This window comes from Oreochromis aureus, linkage group 2 (assembly GCF_013358895.1).
Source record: "Oreochromis aureus strain Israel breed Guangdong linkage group 2, ZZ_aureus, whole genome shotgun sequence".
Classification (NCBI taxonomy): Eukaryota; Metazoa; Chordata; class Actinopteri; order Cichliformes; family Cichlidae; genus Oreochromis; species Oreochromis aureus.
This window is the reverse complement of record NC_052943.1, coordinates 20,845,546-20,860,839: the sequence shown is the minus strand read 5'-3', so window position 1 is coordinate 20,860,839 and position 15,294 is coordinate 20,845,546. Positions and strand designations below refer to the sequence as shown.

Below are 15,294 nucleotides of genomic sequence, written 5' to 3'. Positions count from 1 at the left end.
TGCAAGCTGCAATTGTGACCATTTAAATTTTAGACTAAAGCAACCTCTATTGGAAGTAAATAAAATGCATGTAAAATGTGTGCTGGTGTCTTCACTCTTAGATAGGACAGAGCACTGTAAATCAGATAACACTCAAGATCTAACCTAGATTTATTGTCTAAACCTAACCAGGCAGGAAGTGAAAATGAAAACGAAAGTAGTAAGGTGTTTCAACATGGAGCAAATGAAAAGTAGTGAATGACTGAAAGGAAAGTTTAAACTTAAAAATGTTAACATGAACATTTTAAACTGGTAAAAATACAGCATTTCTATTGAGAAACACTAAAAGGGGTTGTTCGAAGATGATAGGAACAAATGACCAAAATGATCACTTAGTTGGAGAAATTGCTGAGAGATGATGAACAAAGAAAGTGAATATTGGATAGCAAAGACAAAACAACTACAAGATAAACCCCTAACATTAATTAGAAAAGGAATTTACCTTATAATTAAAATGGCTAAATATATAACGAAGAGATGACCTGCCCTGGACAACAGAAATGTGTGACAGGAAGTGCACTTGAACCTTTATTCTGTGGTAACCAATCAGATTCATTTCACGCTTTAACATGCTATAACACCTCCTACAGTCAATGAAATACCTGCAAGCTGCCCAAAAAGAGGCACTTTCAAGATGATCGTGTTATTGGTTACACTGCTTTATCTCCATCGAGGATGTAAGTATTTTCTTATTCTGTTCAAGGTTTGTCCATACATGAATTTTGTTTCTGTGGTGATTTTCCTGCGTCATTGTGACTTAATATTGTAGATTCTGTATGTTTTCTTTGAATTTAGATACACTTATCCCGATAACTTCAGTTCAACTTGGTGAAACTGTAACCTTCACATGTGATCTGCGTAAGAATTCACAGTTCAGCCGTAGAGAAGTCGACTGGTACAAGCAGAGTACCGGGGACACTCTAAAATTAATATGGACACTGAAGGAATCTGCACAACCTGAGTTTTCTGCTGAGTTTACTCAATCAAGATGGAAGGTTAATTACAATGAAAATTTCACCAACCTCACCATTTTGAGGGCAAACCAAGAGGACGAGGGAATCTACCACTGTGGAATCACCGAGTGGTTCAAGAATACTGAATGGAGTGGCTCATATTTGTTAGTCAAAGGTAATAATGTGATCTAATTACAAGTTTTCCCTAAGCTTTAACCAGTAAAGCAGAAGTGTTAAGGAAAAATAACATCATCAATAAACTTGCTGTGAAAACTGACAGAATAATACATTTACAATATATTTCATAAAATCTAAGATTTTATCTATTTTTTAAAATAATTTCAGTGATTTCATAAGATATTCCAAGTGAAATATTTTAATGCAAGGCACACAACTGTGTAACACCTAAAGTCACATTTGCTAACACTGTTTTATTTTATGCAGGACGCACTCAAAGGACATCAGACTATACTGTTGTTCAGTCACCGCTGACAACAGTCCAGAAACCAGGAAACTCGGTGACTTTTCAGTGCTCAGTCTTCTCTGACTCTGACAAAAAGACATGTCCCGGAGACCTCACTGTGCTCTGGTTCAGAGCTGGATCACATAAAAGTTATCCAAAATTAATCTACACTGACAGAAACAAAAGTAAAGAATGTGATAAAAGAGCTGACCCCCAGAAGAGCTGCAATTATACTTTTTCTAAAATCGTCAACTCGTCTGATGAAGGGACTTACTACTGTGCTGTGGCCACATGTTGGGAATTATTCTTTGGGAATGGAACTAAACTTCAAATAGGTATGACTTTGAATAATATGACAGCTAGTTTTCTGTGTCTTTCAGAATCATTAATAATTTCTTTCCTTTTTTTCTAGAGCAAAAGGCAGGTTCTGAATTTACTGTGCTGGTTATAGCAATAATCTGCTTGTTTATTTCTGTGATTCTCACTATTGTTTGTTGCCGAACTCAAAGAGGAACATGTGAACAGTGTAAAGGTAAGTGTTGTTCATGGTGAGAAAAGTCACTCAAACATCATTCTAGTGATGTGCAGTACCACTGATGTCCTTCCTGATCTGACACCAAGTGGTACCAACAATAATGGTCCAATACTGATACTTTGTATAAAAAATAATGTGTTTGGAAAATCAAAATCAAAAGTAGTGTATTTCAATATATACCTTTATAATGAATAGAAAACATCTGACTACTTGTTTTTATTGTTTAATTATGAAGACTTATCATACAAGAAATTTAAAAATCCCTTGCCCGATTCAACAGCTGGGATAGGACAAGACTGTTTTGAGGGGCGAAATGGATGGATATTCAGCTCTTAAAAAGAAAGAGAGAAGTTCAGAAATCAATAGTGTTCTTCCTGATCTGGAAAGAACGTTATCAAGTTTCTAAATCTCCTGTGGATTATAAAGAGATAGTGAAATTAAAATATGAATATAATGATACAAATGAGTGGCCTATTAGTAACTTAATTTGGAAACATGCGACAAAAGCATTTTGAGTTTGGGGATAAACCTGGTATTTGTTATCAGACATCAAGGGTGTTCGCTACACAATACATAGCATTAAATACAAAACAGGAACTCTCTAACCCAATCGATATACAACATTCAACAAAGGTCTACAGTGAGTTATATTCACATCTGTGTTACAATTGATCTTAATACTTCTGCAGTTCTCCGTTGCAAGCAAATGAAGAACAAATTCCGGGATTATCTTGATTCCGAGTTTATCTTCAGGAGGTTATCCAGGCTATACAATCATTCCCTAATGGCAAAGCTTTCCGTGTTTTGTTTCTGTCCAAGTTCTCACCATTTTGTGACATTTCACCACAGACAGATGAAGACTCGAAAGAAGAAGGAAAATGACTTATTCTGTCAGGCCAATTTACTCTCATTTTGAAAAAGGAAAAGATAAGATCCAGGAACAATTTTAGACTATAGACTTCAAAATTTTGATCGTAAGATAGACAAAAATCCTGGCTACTAGATTAAACAAACATCTGGCATTTATTCATCCCGATCAGAGGGTTTATCCTCGTAGACTTTCCTTTAATATTAGGACACACTCAATATCATCTATTCTGACTATAAAAATTTTAAGGGAGCCTCTGTTTTGGCCTTTTTGCACATAAAGTTTTACCAGGTCGAGTGGCCTTACATGTTTGAGTCACTGCACAGATTCGGGTTTGGTGAATCTTTCATTTCTTGGGTGAAATTTTTACACAGAACCAATGTACATGTTTTGACAAATAACAACCAATCTGCATTCTATGCAGCGCTTTGTTTTTTCATTGGGGAACTTTTTCTATTTTTTGATGTTGCTGTGGCTATGTTTCCAGACATCATTCTTGTATCTTGAATCACTATTAGCTTGTATGCTGATGATGTAATATTGTACCTGCAGGATGCTGAACAATCTGTTCCTCTGCTCCTCAATGATTGCAGCTTTAGTAAATTATCAGGAATACCATTAATTGGTCAAAGAGTGAGTTTATGCCTCTTTGTTAACAGCTCACAAATTTCATACCATTCAAAGTAGTCAGGATATCTAAACTATCTCGGCTTGAAACCTAAATCCCAAGTTAATATTTAAATTGAATTTCAATGAGTATTTGTCAGGGCTAAAGCAAAGCATTGAATACTGGAAAACACTACCTTTGTCAATGATTGGACGTATTATCTTGATGATTTCTCTTCCTAAATTTTTATATTTATGTCAAAAATTTCATTTATCTTATGACCTTCATGTTTTGTAAATCCTTCAGTCCTATATTTGGAATGGTAAAAGGGTTTGAATTTCTAAAGTGCATTACTGAACTATGGGTCTTGTTTTAAACATTAAACTGGACTGCTAATATCAGAGCATTAGTGTTCTGGCAGCAGGACTCCCCGGATAATCACCATCGACGTACTTGTGGGTTAGACTAGTAGCTGAATTAGTGAAAAATTCTCTCTGATGTTATTTACTAAGCTTGGAAAATTAGACACTTATAAATGTGGCATTAAAACAAACCATCAGAATTTTGAATCAGATTAGAAGATTTTGGCATTGCCAGAACACATCTGTACAGACGCCAATATGTTTTAATCATGATTTTATGCCTCCTTGCATGACAAGACTTATCATGACTGGAGAGAAATTGGTTTAGTGTATATTAAAGATATGTATATTGATAACAAATTCAATCATTTGGTCAACTAAAAGAGAAATATAATTTGCCACATTCACACTTTTATAGATATTTGCAGGTCAGGCATTACATTCAAACTAAGTTTAAAGACTTTGCAACTTTTCATTCTGAGTCCAACTCTGCCAACCTGATTCCAACATCTTATCACAAAAATTGTACAATTATTTCGAGGTCTATCACAGTGCATACCGTCATGATTTCTGATGGCTTGGGAGAAAAATCGGGCATGAGGGTGCCCGAACCCTATGGTCAAGTGTCTGTCCAAAATCCATTCCTGCTCAATAAACAGTAGGCATCAATTAATTCAATTTAAAATCCTCCACCGGTTACACTATTCTAAGGTCAGATTGCACACAGCATTATGCTGAAGTAAGACGCAGTTACCCTCTATTTCCTGAATGTTATGAAACAAAAGGTCTAATGAAGACTCCAAAAATTTGTTTCATGCACTGTCCTCATTAAGAGGATTAAAATATTTGACTGTACATCAAGGCACTATGAAACCTTTATCCTGAACCTGAACAAATTTTGGATATTCTCCCATTACTTCCGGTTAAATTACAGGGGCCACTGGAACTAGGCCTGATTGTTGCCAAGAGAATAATACTGAGGGAGTGGAAGTCCCACAAGGTTGTGGGTAACAGACATGATGTTCATAATACATATGGAAAGGTTCAGTAAATATTCAAAAGACTCTTTTCTGAATGCTGAACCCTTTTGGAACACTTTGCAAAAGCCAGACTGGGCTAAACTAGATTTGTAAACTTTCATTAATTTCAGGTTTGTGTATGTGTATGTATGTGTATGTATGTATGTGTGTATGTATGTGTATATATATATGTATATATATATGTGTATATGTGTAATATATGTATGTATATTCTCTGTATGATGTATATCTATGTATATATATCATGATGGTCTGTTTGATGGTTTTCCTGTAACGTATTGATTGGCATGACAAGGGGCTGATTTTGTTTCCATATTTTGGAAATTTTAAAATGATACTTGCCCTATGACAGCTGGGATAGGGACAAGCGGAAGAGAATGGATGGATGAAAGATCCTTTTTAACTTCTAATGGAACAATGGGTTATGGCTTCAGGAGTTTTAGGGCTGACAGCACAAATTTTAATATGAGAATTAATTCCAGAACATAAACATCTAGTTTCGGAGGAATCAGTTGTTCACTATCATCCGCACACCACTACATCATTATTCCAAACAACATTCAACAAAATCGGACTCACATCAGTGTTGTGAATTTATCTATCAATACAGATGCAGTTGCTTTGCAAGCAAATGTAACAGCAAAAGGAGATCAGAAAATTCCACAGGTAACTGTGAAAAACATCAGGAGCAAGCTTTCCGTATGTTTTAAAGTCTGCCTGTGTAACCAAGTCTCACCATTTTTCTGTTTCCTCAGACAGATGAAGACTCATTGGCTTATTCTGTAGCCATTTTCACTTGTGGAAAGATAAGATCCAGGAACAAGGACTACAGAACCTGCAGAGGACAAGAACGTCTATACTTATTTGAAACCTCGTAAACTGGATTAATATCTGGACACATATATTTTACATTCGGTTAGAAATGTACTTAGCTAATCCAATGTTCTTTTCCACATTTTATTAATAGTTTATAGACAAAAATAAATAATTACAATGATAATTTTCAATGTACATGGTATGAATTTTCATCTATGAATTTGTTTTTTCATTGTGGAACTTTTCTTTTTTCTGATGTTGTGATATGTTTCTAGATATTCTTGTATCTGCATCTATTTCTTCATGAACAACATCAATATGTAAATCTCAATGTAATGCAGTAAAAGAAAAAGGTGGAAACAGTGGATGTATTACTTCCTTGTTAATAGACAAACATACAATAGTGTACTTCAATATAATTAAGTAAAAAAAAAAATCAAATAAAATCGAAGTATTTAATAACATTTCCTTAAATATACAGTGTGGTTATTTTTCTTATCTTGATGGACTTTTTTTTTATTTTGCATTAATTTCATTTAGCTATGACCTTCATGTTTTGTAAATATCTATGTCAATGTAGGTTGGTTTGAAATAAATAGAAGATTACTGAACTATGTCTTGTTTATTAAATGGACTGCTTCCTACAACAAGCGGATTGCTCCGTGTTGACACATCTTACTTGGTAAGCAAGTATACAGTATACTGATCAAAAGTTTAAGACCACTTGAAAAATGGCAAAAAATCATATTTTGCATGGTTGGATCTTAACAAGGTGCCAAGTAGAGCTTCACCATGCAACAAGAAGAAATTGGAGTGAGACAAAATATTTTTTTTACCATGCAATTTATTGAAAACAACGCTTAAACTGAAACAGGCTGTTTTACAGCTGCTCAAAAGTTTAGGACCACATTCCTTTTAAAGTCCAACTCTGTGTTAAATTGTGGATTATTTGTTATCTTCTGTCAGGTAGTCACACTGTCATGACTTTCTGATGGCAAAGGCAAAAAACCGTTCCCGTTTTGAACATGGTCATGTTGTTAAACTGCATAAGCAGCGCGTCTCACTTTAGCAGCGATGCTGAAGTAAGACGCAGTACGACAATTTCCTAAATGATCCTGAGGGTTATTAAAAAAAAAGGTCTAATGGAAGACCCCAAAAAATTTCACCAGCACTGAGCTGGAGGATCCAATTGGCTGTCCATCAAGACACTGGACGATCCTTGACCAAAATTAAGGCCATTACTGGTGCCCACTGCAACCCCATAACCATCAAGTGGCATCTGAGACTGAAGGGCTTCAAAAACAAAAAATGTCTTCAAAGGCCTCGTCTCCTTGAACTGCAAAGAACTGACCGTTTGGACTTTGCAAGAGAGCTCCAAACACGAGACACTGAAAGGTGGAACAAAGTTTTATTCTCTGATGAGAAACAATGTAACCTTGATGGTCCTGATGGTTTCTGATATTATTGACATGACAAGCAGATCCCACCTGAAATGTTTTCTACTTGCCACAGTGGAGGGGGCGCCATAATGGTCTGGGGTGCTTTTTCCTTCAGTGGAACAATGGGGCTTCAGGAGGTGCAGGGGTGCCAAATGGCCGCTGGCTATGTCCAGATGTTGCAGAGAGCATCCCTCATAACTGAGGGCCCCCGTCTGTGTGGTAACTACTGGGTGTTTTCAAAAAGACATCACTACACAACGCCCGCAGGACAAGTGACTTCTTCCAGGAGAATGACATCACTCTTTCGTAGCATCCTGTGTGTTCCCCTGATCTAAATCCAGTTGAGAACCTTTGGGGATGGATGGCAAGGAAAGTTTACAAGAATAGAAAACAGTTCCAGACAGTAGATGCCCTTCGTGTGGCCGTCTTCACCTCTTGGATAAATGTTCCCACTCACCTCACGGAAACGCTTGCATCAAGCATGCCCCAATAAATTTTTGAAGTGATCAACAATAACGGTGGAACTACTCATTACTGAGTTCATGTTTGGAACTTTGATTTCTTTTTTGGGGGGTATACGTGTTTTTGTGGAGGTGTGGTCGTAAACTTTTGATTAGCTGTAAAACAGCCTGTTTCATTTTAAGCGGTGTTTTCAATAAATTGCAGGCCCAAAACAATGTTTTGTCTCACTCCCATTTCTCTTTGTTTGGTGTATGTTAAGATGGGGGTTGTCAAGGTCTTAGAAACTATATTGTGGGATTGTGTTGCAGCTGAACAAAATTGTAAGTAGGTTAAGTAACTTTCACAAGGAGCAACTTTCTTGTCATTTTTTTAGTGCTCTTGAGCAGTACTTCCCCAGGCTTTCTAAAGGTCTTTCAAAAGTTTTACTTTGGACATTTGGCTGTTTTTTCACTCATTTATAGTCATAACAGATGAATTAGCACAGAACCAGTTTTTAATTGTAATTTGAAATGCTCTGCTACAAACAGCCTGTTGCAGTTTGACGGGCAACAAGGCATTTCCCAAAAAGCGATTAGCTGAAAACTTAGTGAATAGTAGCATGCTGTGTTGGAAACTTAAGTAAACTGCAGAAGCAGGAAGGCTAAAAAGTTTCGCCTAAAAAACTATTTACATATATTGGTTCAATTGCGTGTGGGACAAAGGAGTTTTTAAGTCTGTTGGTTCTAGACCTAGGGAGAAGCAACCTGTCGCTGAGCAGACTCCTCTGGTTATTTATGACCATATGCAGAGGATGCCCAACATTGTCCATAATGTCTAGCAGTTTTTTTAGTGTCCTCTTCTCTGCAGAGATCACAGAGCCAGTCTTCCATATTAGTTTTATATTGACTTTGTTGATATACATTTCTGATACATAATAATTCTTACGATAGGGAAAAGCTGTTTCTAAAGTGGTAAACTATGGTGAAACTGTTGGTTGTTTCAAAGCTACATTAAAACGTTATGATCTTCCCTAATTTGCAAAAGGCAAAACAACCAAAAAAAAAAAAGAAGATGTATTTGTTGTCTGGGAAGGGGTGGGGCTTTACATTCTATCTCTTCTATCTGAAGTTGCTGGAAGTGTGTTTAGCTCACTAAATAGCTGTGCAGCAAAAACAAAAATGATCCACACACCACAAATGGACCCCATAGGTCCATTGTGCAAGCTGCAATTATGACTATTTAAGTTTTAGACTTAAGCAACCTCTATTGGACATACAGATAAATGCATGTAAAATGTATGCTGGGGTCTTTACTCTTAGATATGACAGAGCACTGTAAATCAGATAACACTCAAGATCTAACCTAGATGTATTGCCTAAACCTAACCAGGGAGGATGTGAAAATGATCATAATCAATGACTGAAAGGAAAGTTTAAACATGGTCCCAGACAGGACTTAAACCCCTAACACACCTATATCATTACATTAACATTTTTTTTATTTTTTTACATTTTAAAGATGAACATTTTAAACTGGTAAGGATCCATCATGTCTATTGAGAAATACTGAACACTTAAAAGGGTTGTTTGAAATGATATGAACAACTGACCAATACAATCACTTCGTAGAAGAACCTGCTGACACACAATGAGGACAGAGCGTAAATATTCAAAAGCAAAGACGAAACAACTACAAGATGAACCCCTAACATTAATTAGAAAAGGAATTTACCTTATAATTAAAATGGCTAAATATGTAAGGAAGAGATGACCTGCCCTGGACAACAGAAATGTGTGACAGGAAGTGCACTTGAATCTTTATTCTGTGGTAACCAATCAGATTCATTTGACAGTGTGACATGCTGTAATACCTCCTACAGTCAATGAAATACCTTCAAGCTCAAGAAAAGAGACACTGTTAAGATGATCGTGTTATTGGTTACACTGCTTTATCTCCATCGAGGATGTAAGTTTTCTCTTTATTTTATTTCTTATTCTGTGTATTCTGTATTCATGTTCATATTCATATTGTTTTCATGGTTTTCAATAATCATTGTGACTTAATATTGTAGATTTTCTCTGTTTTCTTTCAATTTAGATACACTTATCCCGATAACTTCAGTTCAACTTGGTGAAACTGTAACCTTCACATGTGATCTGCGTAAGGATTCACAGTTCAGCCGTAGAGAAGTCGACTGGTACAAGCAGAGTACTGGGGACACTCTAAAATTAATATGGACACTGAAGGAATCTGCACAACCTGAGTTTTCTGCTGAGTTTAATCAATCAAGATGGAAGGTTAATTACAATGAAAATTTCACCAACCTCACCATTTTGAGGGCAAACCAAGAGGACGAGGGAATCTACCACTGTGGAATCACCGAGTGGTTCAAGAATACTGAATGGAGCGGCTCATATTTGTTAGTCAAAGGTAATAATGTGATCTAATTACAAGTTTTCCCTAAGCTTTAACCAGTAAAGCAGCAGTGTTAAGAAAAAATAACATCATTAATAAACTTGCTGTGAAAACTGACATAATAATTTACATTTCATAAAATCTAAGATACATTTTATCTATTTTTTTTAACTAATTTTAGTGATTTCATAAGATATTCCAAGTGAAATATTTTAATTCAAGACACATGACTGTCTAACACCTAAAGTCACATTTGCTAACACTGTTTTATTTTATGCAGGACGCACTCAAAGGACATCAGACTATACTGTTGTTCAGTCACCGCTGACAACAGTCCAGGAACCAGGAAACTCTGTGACTTTTCAGTGCTCAGTCTTCTCTGACTCTGACAAAAAGACATGTCCCGGAGATCTCACTGTGCTCTGGTTCAGAGCTGGATCACATAAAAGTTATCCAAAATTAATCTACACTGACAGAAACAAAAGTAAAGAATGTGATAAAAGAGCTGACCCCCAGAAGAGCTGCAATTATACTTTTTCTAAAATCGTCAGCTCATCTGATGAAGGGACTTACTACTGTGCTGTGGCCACATGTTGGGAATTATTCTTTGGGAATGGAACTAAACTTCAAATAGGTAGGACTTTGAATAATATGACAGCTAGTTTTCTGTGTCTTTCAGAATCATTAATAATTTCTTTCCTTTTTTTCTAGAGCAAAAGGCAGGTTCTGAATTTACTGTGCTGGTTATAGCAATAATCTGCTTGTTTATTTCTGTGATTCTTAATATTGTTTGCATCTGTTGCCGAACTCAAAAAGCAGCATGTAAACAATTTAAAGGTAAGTGTTATTCACTGGCTCTTAAAAAATCATACTAACTCGTTTTCATTAAATTGTATTTGGTACATATGTTATATACACTTTTACACTTGATACTAGCTGCTGAGTGCACACCCCGTTACATTTGAACACATCAAGGTCAAAAACATAAGTCCACAATTGAAAGCATGAGGTAATGTAGATTTTTATTTTTTTAAATCAACATTATGCCCAGAAAACAGCTCTTCACAAGCAAGACAAGATGTCTTGAGCCAAACAATGAATGAACATGTAAGTGATAAGACTAAATCATATTTGTTAATTCAGGGAAACAATTTACAGTAGCTAACAATATGAATTTTATTTTGCATAGACTGAAAGTGGACATGATCTAAACTATGCTGCACTGCATTTCTCTGGAAGTAAAAGTGCAAGAGGAAGGAAGAAGAAGAATGAACTGGAAACTGAGGAAACGGTGTATTCTCATATCAAAAGCAGAGTGTGAAAGTGTGTCTATACAGAACTTGTCTTTTAACACTGATTTGTTTAATTGGAAATAGAAAATACAAAGAACTTATTCCTGATTTTGCTGAAAACATGATGTTTTGCATATACTGTTATTTACATATTATTGTGTTTGCCTGTTCTTGTTTTCCTGTTTCTGTGTGATGTTAAAAATGATTAAATTAACAACATGACTCACAATATCAATATTGTCTCACAGTGTTAATTGTGACTAGCTTAAGTCTGTCTGCATCCACCTGGTTTTGGAAAGGGCTAAAGAATCAAACAAGGTTGCAAGGGGCACTTGTCCAGATTGCTCTTTGACTTTTTTGAGGGAAAAGTTATCACGCATTCCTACATAGGAGACACTATGGTGGGGATTCTACAATTGGATGAGAGATGACCTGACCTGCAAATCCCAAAAGGTTGATTCTGTTTATCTGGACGTAGCGTTTTCAGTGGGAGAAGCATTTCATCACTCATCCATCATTAGCATATAGACTTAATAACAAACTGCTAACCCAATGCATAAAATAAAACTGAAACACTCTCTTGTCATATAACCAAAATAAATTGTTAACTCCTTCACAGAATTCTACAAAAAATGTATATAGAAATACAGACTGGATGATAAGATCAAGAAGCTCAAGATTGTAAAATGCTCAGAGAAACTGCAAAACCCCCAAGAGCTACATCCAAGAGTCACCAGGTCTCAGCATGATTAAAGTTAAAGTTCATGACAGCATAATCATAAAAAGATCACACTGTGCCTTATACGATGGTACTGGCAGAATGGTTGCCAGAAGAAAGCCTCTACTCTCTCAAAAGAACATGACACCACAGCATAGCTTTACAGAACAGCATCAAACAAACCATAAGACTTCTGGAATAATTACTTTTGGACAGACAAGACCAAAGTGGAGATGTCTGACCAGAATGCACAGTGCCTTGTTTGGAGAAAAACAGACACACAGCATATTAGCACAAACACCTCACACTAACTGTCAAGCACAGTGGTGAAAATATAATGGTTTGGGTTTGTCCAACAGCTTGAGCTTGGCCAAAACACGGGAGTCTGCAACAACGATCACCACTCAACAAATCTACAGTATAACAGCTGGATTTACCTGCTGCAAATAAACTTACCTGCAAAATACCTACCTGGCCTCTCTCTAATCAATTATGTTGTAACTATAGGAATCCAGCCTGCCTACTAACAGCCACTCCAAAGCTCTGGTTCAAGGACACAACAAGTGAGATTTTACACTGCTACCATAAATCTAGTAACGATTTAGCAGCCCTTCCTTGCCTATTGTTGACATCCCTTCAATGTTTTAACATAAACTCTAGTCACAGTCCAGTAGAGATAATGTCCACATACCAGTTGTCCACTGAAAGGCTTTTGCCAAAATATAACCAGATTCTTTAAAGAATATGTTGACGTATTTTTAAGATTGTCCAATAAAATGTAACCAAATAAATGTTTTAACACACCAGAATTAAATTTCCTTCCACTTAGCTATTAGTGCTATTTGAGTTAAGTATCTGATTTGAATTACTCTAAAATTTCAACAGCACAAAATGCTGTGAATTTCAAAACATAATAAATAAATATTTCACTACAGTAAATTCTTACATATCAGACTTAGAAAACAGTAAGCTTTTAATGACTGACTTCATCTGAAGTGCATCAACTTCAGAAAAGAAGAAGGAAGAAACTTTTAAAATTACTGCGATTAGCAGCAGGGTATCGACAATGACAGTTAATAAATATGTGAAAAATGACTGAGCTCTGTCCAGATTGTGAACTGTAAATGAAAAATAGCATACAATGATTTGCAAATCTCAGAAACGCATATTGCGCGGAAAATGAATAGAGTAGGACACTATCATAGGGATTAGTCAACATCTGTAGTGATGCAGACACTGTCCTTGTCTGTTGTGTTGAGTTGAAGGAACAGCTGGGATTCACTCGTCTTGTGCCTTTACTATAATGACCATGAGGTGTAAGTAATGACTAAAAGAAAAAGACCTAGATTAAAGGTGGAAGAAATGTGTTTCCTCTCAAGACTGTTAGTAACTAGGTTAAGAGCACAGTCATTCAGTAGGGGATCAGAGTAGAGCTACTACTTCTGCTTTTGCAACATCAAAAGGTGGTTTGAGTATCTTAGTTGGATGCCTGTTTGACACCTTCTATTTGGAGTGTTTCTAGCATGTCCTACCTCAGTGAGGACTCCAGCTTGTGCAACACAGACCCAGACAAAGGCTAGAAAAATGGATGGAAGAATAGGTTTAAAGCAGTTCACAAGTTAGAAATAGGCAGTGTGAGCATGCATTAAGTAAATTACATGTATATATATTAGGGGTGGGAATTTAATGTGTTAATTGTGATTAATTATTTTGAAAAAAATAACGCCTTAAAAAGATTAACGCATGTAATTGCACTTGCATACCACCTAAGCACTTCAACCTTACGGTACCATCTAAATGCAAAACACGTTCAAGCAAGCACAGAAACTGTGGGAGCTGTTAGCGTTAGCAGTTTGAGTACCAACAAAAAGTGTTGGTACTACAGATCTGAAACTGGATGAAATGAATGGCTTCAGGACCAAAATTAGTCAACATCGGATAAACTTACAAATTCTCTCGCAAAATGGATTGCTTTGGACTGTAGATCACTATCAGTGGTAGAAGATAGCGGGTTAGAAAATGTTCAGATGAGAAAGCCTGTGTTCCAGGGCCTTGAGTTTGGACAGAGCAGAATCCAACATCAGTGAGACAGACTGCTCGCTGCAGTGGTGGTCCAGTCGAGCAGGGACCCACCCACAGCTGTCTGTCCTGGCCCCCAAGTATTTGATTAGTCCTGCCACTTCTGTCTTCTGTCAGATACTGTTGCAGACTTTCAGGTCACATAGTAACAAAAAAGAGAGCTGCCTTGACCTCTGAAAATGTGAACAGGCTAGTTTGTCTAAGTAATTGGCTGAAAGAGAGTAAATAAGCATGGGGGTATTGTGAGTCCAATGAGTTTGTTATTTTTTGCACTACAATGTTCGATGATCACACTGTTTTAGCCTAATGTACAAAATAATGTTGGCTAACGGTTACTCAGAGTTTAAAGGTGAAACTGTTCAAATATCCTTTTATGTTTCCGTCTTATTTTTTTTTAGAATCAAAACTGCAATTTTTGTTGAAATATTTTATTATTATTATTAGTCAAAGACCATACCATTTTGACAATGTACTTAAAGTATTTAAAATAACACTTTATTTTTAAGTCTGCCCAATTTTGTTTTGCATTTAAGTGTCAGTTTAAAAGCTTTTTCCCATGAATTAAAAGAGCTTGAGTTTACAATATCCATCTCCATGTCTATTATTTATTCTGTTGCCCACTAAAACCCTTTAAAATTTAAAAAAAAAAAATAGCATTTTGGGGCAAATTTTCTTGTGTGAATAAATGCAATTAATCAAGATTAATTAATTGCAAAGCCTCTAATTAATCTGATTAATTTTTTTAATCAAGTCCCACCCCAGAATATATATATATATTCTGTTATTATTCTATTATTATTATTCTATTATTATTAAATCTTCATGGATGACAAATTTCTATACAATTTCTACTTTTTGTTCTTTTTCGTCATTTTTTTTAATATCTTTATTTGTGTTTATGACATGTCTTCTGCACTGGAATGGGGGCATGGATTGAGCATGCAATATGCAGAACAATTCAATTGAAGGTCAAATACTGACTTGATGGGAGTTCATACAGAGCCTGATTTTAAAAAAAATTTGTCTTGAAAAAGAGGTGACTATTGTCATACCTGTTATCTCTCATTAGGATTTGGGGTTTTGTGGAGCCACCTAATGCAAATCAGAGCTAAAATCATGTAGTCAAAATCTGGCATTATTGTAGCTTTTCCTGTAGTTTCACCAAGGGGTTAATATGTATGTGCCTTTTTTTTTTCTTTCAAAGTGTTTAAACAACTACTGGCTTGT

General features: G+C 35.9%; 2 protein-coding genes across 2 annotated transcripts; both read left to right on the top strand.

Annotated features, from left to right (window-relative positions):
* The first annotated feature begins 671 nt into the window (after positions 1-671).
* Positions 672-5,745, top strand: LOC116328919. Its single transcript, XM_039598168.1, has 6 exons — positions 672-716; positions 835-1,167; positions 1,437-1,790; positions 1,868-1,987; positions 5,478-5,533; positions 5,623-5,745. The coding sequence occupies exons 1-6, from the start codon at positions 674-676 to the stop codon at positions 5,743-5,745; spliced, it is 1,029 nt and encodes a 342-aa protein (XP_039454102.1). The 5' UTR covers positions 672-673.
* Positions 5,746-9,473: 3,728 nt separating this feature from the next.
* On the top strand, positions 9,474-11,477 carry LOC120432940. Its single transcript, XM_039598355.1, has 6 exons — positions 9,474-9,528; positions 9,661-9,993; positions 10,259-10,612; positions 10,690-10,815; positions 11,030-11,085; positions 11,168-11,477. The coding sequence occupies exons 1-6, from the start codon at positions 9,486-9,488 to the stop codon at positions 11,297-11,299; spliced, it is 1,044 nt and encodes a 347-aa protein (XP_039454289.1). The 5' UTR covers positions 9,474-9,485; the 3' UTR covers positions 11,300-11,477.
* The last annotated feature ends 3,817 nt before the right edge of the window (positions 11,478-15,294 follow it).